This window comes from Sinocyclocheilus anshuiensis, unplaced genomic scaffold (genome assembly GCF_001515605.1).
Source record: "Sinocyclocheilus anshuiensis isolate Anshui unplaced genomic scaffold, SAMN03320099.WGS_v1.1 scaffold328, whole genome shotgun sequence".
Lineage (NCBI taxonomy): Eukaryota > Metazoa > Chordata > Actinopteri > Cypriniformes > Cyprinidae > Sinocyclocheilus > Sinocyclocheilus anshuiensis.
Genome location: NW_015558621.1, coordinates 1,894,892 through 1,899,448, shown reverse-complemented (window position 1 = coordinate 1,899,448; position 4,557 = coordinate 1,894,892). Strand labels below are relative to the sequence as shown.

Sequence of the window (4,557 nt, the reverse complement as noted above, 5' to 3'; positions counted from 1 at the left end):
AAAGAAAATCAAGACAAATTTTTCTGCAAAACTACTTCCAATTAATTCCTATAATATATGGCCATTGTGTCAGTTTTAAGCCCTTTCAGATTCCCCAGTGAACTGAGGTTTCCCTCTTGTGGGAGTAAAGGGTCAACATCTCATTTAAAACTGTGCTATTGTTTTCAGTAGTTTCAGTACGGAGGCATTTTATGTTTATAATTTCAAGACAAAGCAAAGAATACGCTCAAAATCATTGACCTATAACAATTGTTATGAACACTACCATTCAAAAGTTTGCGGTCAGTTAACATTTTTTATGTTTTGAAAGAAGTCTCTTATGCTCATCATAGCTGCATTTATGTTATCACATACAGTAAAAACAGCAATATTGTAAAGTAGGCTTACAACTTAAGATAGCTGTTTTCACTCATTTATTCCTGTGATTGTAAAGCATCATGTTTCATTGATTTTCAGCAGCAATAACTCCAGTATTAAGTGTTTACTATTTATCAATATTGAAAACGGATGTGCTGCTTAATATTTTTGTGGAAACCATGATACATTTTTTATTATTCTTTGATAAAACAGCATATATTTGAAGTAGAAATCTTTAGTAAAAAAATTTTAACATCTTAATTTTTGGAAGCATTGAAATTGCATGTATAATATTGCATATTAAAAAATGGTAGAATATATTTTTGAGGTACTTAACGCATCACCACCATTTTGAAGACTTTTAATGGTTAAAATGACTTTAGTAGAGAATTGTGTGTAGAGGCAGACAACAAACTCAACAGTTGCGTATAAATCTTTTTATTATTTAGATGCAAGTATAATAAACATATTGTACTGTTAGAAGATAAATATTTACAATAGTTGCCTTGCAGTTGTTAGTAGAGAAAGCAGAGTCATTACTCAATCACTGAATGAAAACTAAAACAAAAAAGCACTTCCTTAAACTCATGTTATAACACACAGTACTCTGCTTTGATCTTACAAATTTCCAGGAGGTAATAAATGATTGTCTACTAAAAGAAAAAACAGACGTTTATTATCAGCACATGTCAGTGGCCACACAGCACTCCTACACACCTCTTGAAGGCTTTAAACAAGACAGCAAAAAAAAAAAAAATCAGACATCATTCACTGAAGAATGAAGCTGTGCTGGTACATGCCTGACCTTCAAGAAAGTCAAAGATCACTGGTAAAGGTTTTCTCTCTAGGTCTCAGGTCTGGATCACATCTGTCAGAAGAGCATGTTGCCGGCAAGGTTTCCAAATTTCATTTTCATTCAATCACTGCAAAAGGGCAATTTACAAACCACACATTCCGCTTCGGCATGCACATTTTGAGATATCGATCCCTAAACTGGAACGGAACAATTAGCAGTTACATTGTGTTAAAGCCAGGGAGGATTTGAAGAACGTCCTGAGGGACAAAATAGTATTCCACCGTCTCCCTTCACCTATACAGATATAAACAGAGTGAGCTTTACATTCAGGGATGATGGGAAACACCTGGAAACTCTCGTCTTGATGGGTAACATTAAAACAAGTCAGTCTACCATCAACTGTACATTAATGGACATATTGTTTCAGTACATTACGCTGGCAAAGGTTCAATCGCTAATGCAACTGTCTGCAGAGGATGCATTTCTCGAATCAGAGCATAGATCTGTTTTGATTATGTAAATGGAGAAGCCTGGAGCTGTGAGAGCTAATTCAGCAAGTCCAGTCAACTCGGTGATAAAACAATTTGTGTGTGCATTTAAATACATTACATATGTAATTATACTAATGAAAAGTTATACCATCACAAATCACTGCTGTATATTAATTGAACTTTTTTTTAAATACACAGAGCAAGACACATGGCTTGGACAAGGAGGCTTTCTCAGACATCAGACGGGCGCAAGGAACAAGGTCACAATCTGCACCCTCAGATCACCCTGCAAATCCTCAGATTTCTGATGAATATTCACACTAATCAAAACGCCATTCGATCCAATTAAGCCTTTATTATATTGGAAAGAGAGACGTGATTCATTTATAATCCACCAGTCCTTATGTCATTGTTAATATACATACTGAAAAGCCATTTCTATCATGCACACGTGCAAAGAATCCCTGTTCATGTATTTAAATGTGATCTCAAAAGAGGAAACTGTGGATATATTCTGGCAAGAAGTCACCCACACAGATGCATCACGCCCATTCGCTTAATAAGAGTCACAAAGAAAGAAAAAGAGAGGCGTTATACCATGGAAACTTAAAAATACTCGGCAATTAAAACAAATGGAGAGGAAGCGGAATGCACACACACATACGTTCTTGTAAAAGCCTGTTTATACTAGGCTGTGTTAACAAATGAATGATCCGCAAAGATCGTTTTCCTCGTTAGGTACACTTACTGACTCGGGTTCTACAGGTATGTTGCCGTGGCCACCGGCCTCTGTAAACTAAAAGCTTTGGAGAGGGAGGTGGCGTTGCGGGGGAGAAGCCGCCACAGAAGGCTGGTCATGCCTGTGAATGAGGATCATTCGAAAAGCAGCTCCAAGAAGCCTTTAACACGACTTTCGGCTACGCTCCGAAAAAAGACATCAGAAGAAGATCTGTTTGGCATCTGAGGGATTCTGCTCCATTGGACAATATGGGCATTTAAGCCTGAGAAGAGAGAGTTTACGACATTGTAAGCAAAGAATCAATACTGCATAAAAGATTCATTTCCATACATTTATTTTGGTAACACTTTGTTTTACGGTGACCTTGTTACTATTGTAAACTAACCCAAACAACTAACCCTAAACCAAGCCCTAACCCTAAAGTAAATACATGTAGTTAATATACCTCAGTACTTATCTGTGTAATTACAATGTAACAATGTCACCTTAAAATAAAGTGTGAGGGACTATTATAAAATCATACAGTGTGTACCTGGCTTAAGTTAAGTAAAATTATTTGCAATCAACTATGGCTACTAGTGCTACTGCTGGTAGCAACAACTGCAGACTGCACTTTAAAGGGTTACTCCACCCCAAAATTTAAATTTTGTCATTAATCACTTACCCCAATGTCGTTCCAAACCCGTAAAAGCTTTGTTCATCTTCGGAACACAATTTAAGATATTTTAGATGAAACCGGGAGGCTTGTGACTGTTCCATTGACTGCCAAGTAAATGACACTGTCAAGGTCCAGAAAACTATGGAAGACATCGTCAGAGTAGTCCATCTGCCATCAGTGGTTCAACCGTAACGTTATGAATCGACGAGAATATTTTTTGTACGCAAAGAAAACAAAAATAACGACTTTATTCAACTATTTGTCTCCTGTGTCTCTCCGCATCACCGTAGCGCCATTTTGGAGAATATCCACTGGACACAGAAGAGCGTACACTGCTTGCGTTCAGTGCATATTCTCCAAAATGGTGCTACGGTGATGCGGAGAGACACAGAGGAGACAAATTGTTGAATAAAGTCATTCTTTTTGTTTTCTTCGCATACAAAAAGTATTCTCGCCGCTTCATAACGTTACGGTTGAACCACTGGTTCACAGGACTATTCTGACGATGTCTTTCATACTTTTCTGGACCTTGACAGTAGGGCTGTGCGATATGGACAAAAAAAAACTATCGCAATTTCTTTGATCAATTTTGCGATTTCAATTTTAATCACGATTTTGACACACACAGACATGCTTTACAGTCATTAATGCATTCAGTGTAAATTTGAAAACATATTTCCAAAAGAAAACCAATTAGAGCTTTATCAAAAAGCTGTAACATGTCTCTAGAACAGACATGTCTTTCATACTTTTCTGGGCCTTGACAGTGTAATTTACTTGGCAGTCAATGGGACAATCACAAGCCTCCCGGTTTTCTTCCAAAATATCTTCAATTGTGTTCCGAAGACGAACTAAGCTTTTACGGGTTGGGAACGACATGGTGGTAAGTGATTAATGACAAAATTTTCATTTTGGGGTGGAGTAACCCTTTAACCCTTGTTAAATAACCATCAGGCATCAGATCTAGGGTCTGTTTAATTTAAACTTTAAAAGTAAAGGTGTAACAAAATGTCTCTAGAATAGACATATGGCAGGAAAAAATAAAAATAAATCCCGTGTCCAGGGTACAGTACAGCAGAAATAGATTCCGTGCAGAAACGATCGCAGCATGACTGCTGCAGACGCACCGCTCCTGGATCGCACTGCCGGACCGCAATCGCGTGCAGTGTGAACGCTCTGATCCGTTAACATGGGCGCGGAAAAAATACGCACCACAGATGGAGTGTGTGAACCTGGCGTTACGTTTGTATGCCCGCCCGGTCTGTTCTGTTCTGGTGCTCTATTTAGGCGTGCTGCATTCTGATAGCATACTGCGGGAGGATAGCATACTGCGGGAGGTCGGGGCATGGAAAATCGTGCTATAAAGCGATTTAGAAATCGCGCAAGCTCAAATCGCAATTTTATGATGATTTCGATTAATCACACAGCCCTAGTCAATACACAATACTATTGTCTATCAGCACAACCCTAACACACACACACACAAACAACCATTCAAAACTTTGGGGTCGGTACG

At 38.2% G+C, this 4,557-nt stretch overlaps 1 protein-coding gene across 3 annotated transcripts in view; it reads right to left on the bottom strand.

Moving 5' to 3' along the window:
- Positions 1-2,107: 2,107 nt before the first annotated feature.
- Positions 2,108-4,557, bottom strand: part of LOC107680606 (protein RMD5 homolog B-like) — an 18,946-nt gene continuing 16,496 nt past the window's right edge. For all 3 annotated transcript variants that reach the window (XM_016476551.1, XM_016476553.1, XM_016476552.1), the window contains exon 11: positions 2,108-2,645. In XM_016476551.1, the coding sequence (XP_016332037.1) occupies positions 2,582-2,645 (64 nt within the window). In that variant the 3' untranslated portion in view covers positions 2,108-2,581. The remainder of the gene's footprint in view (positions 2,646-4,557) is intronic.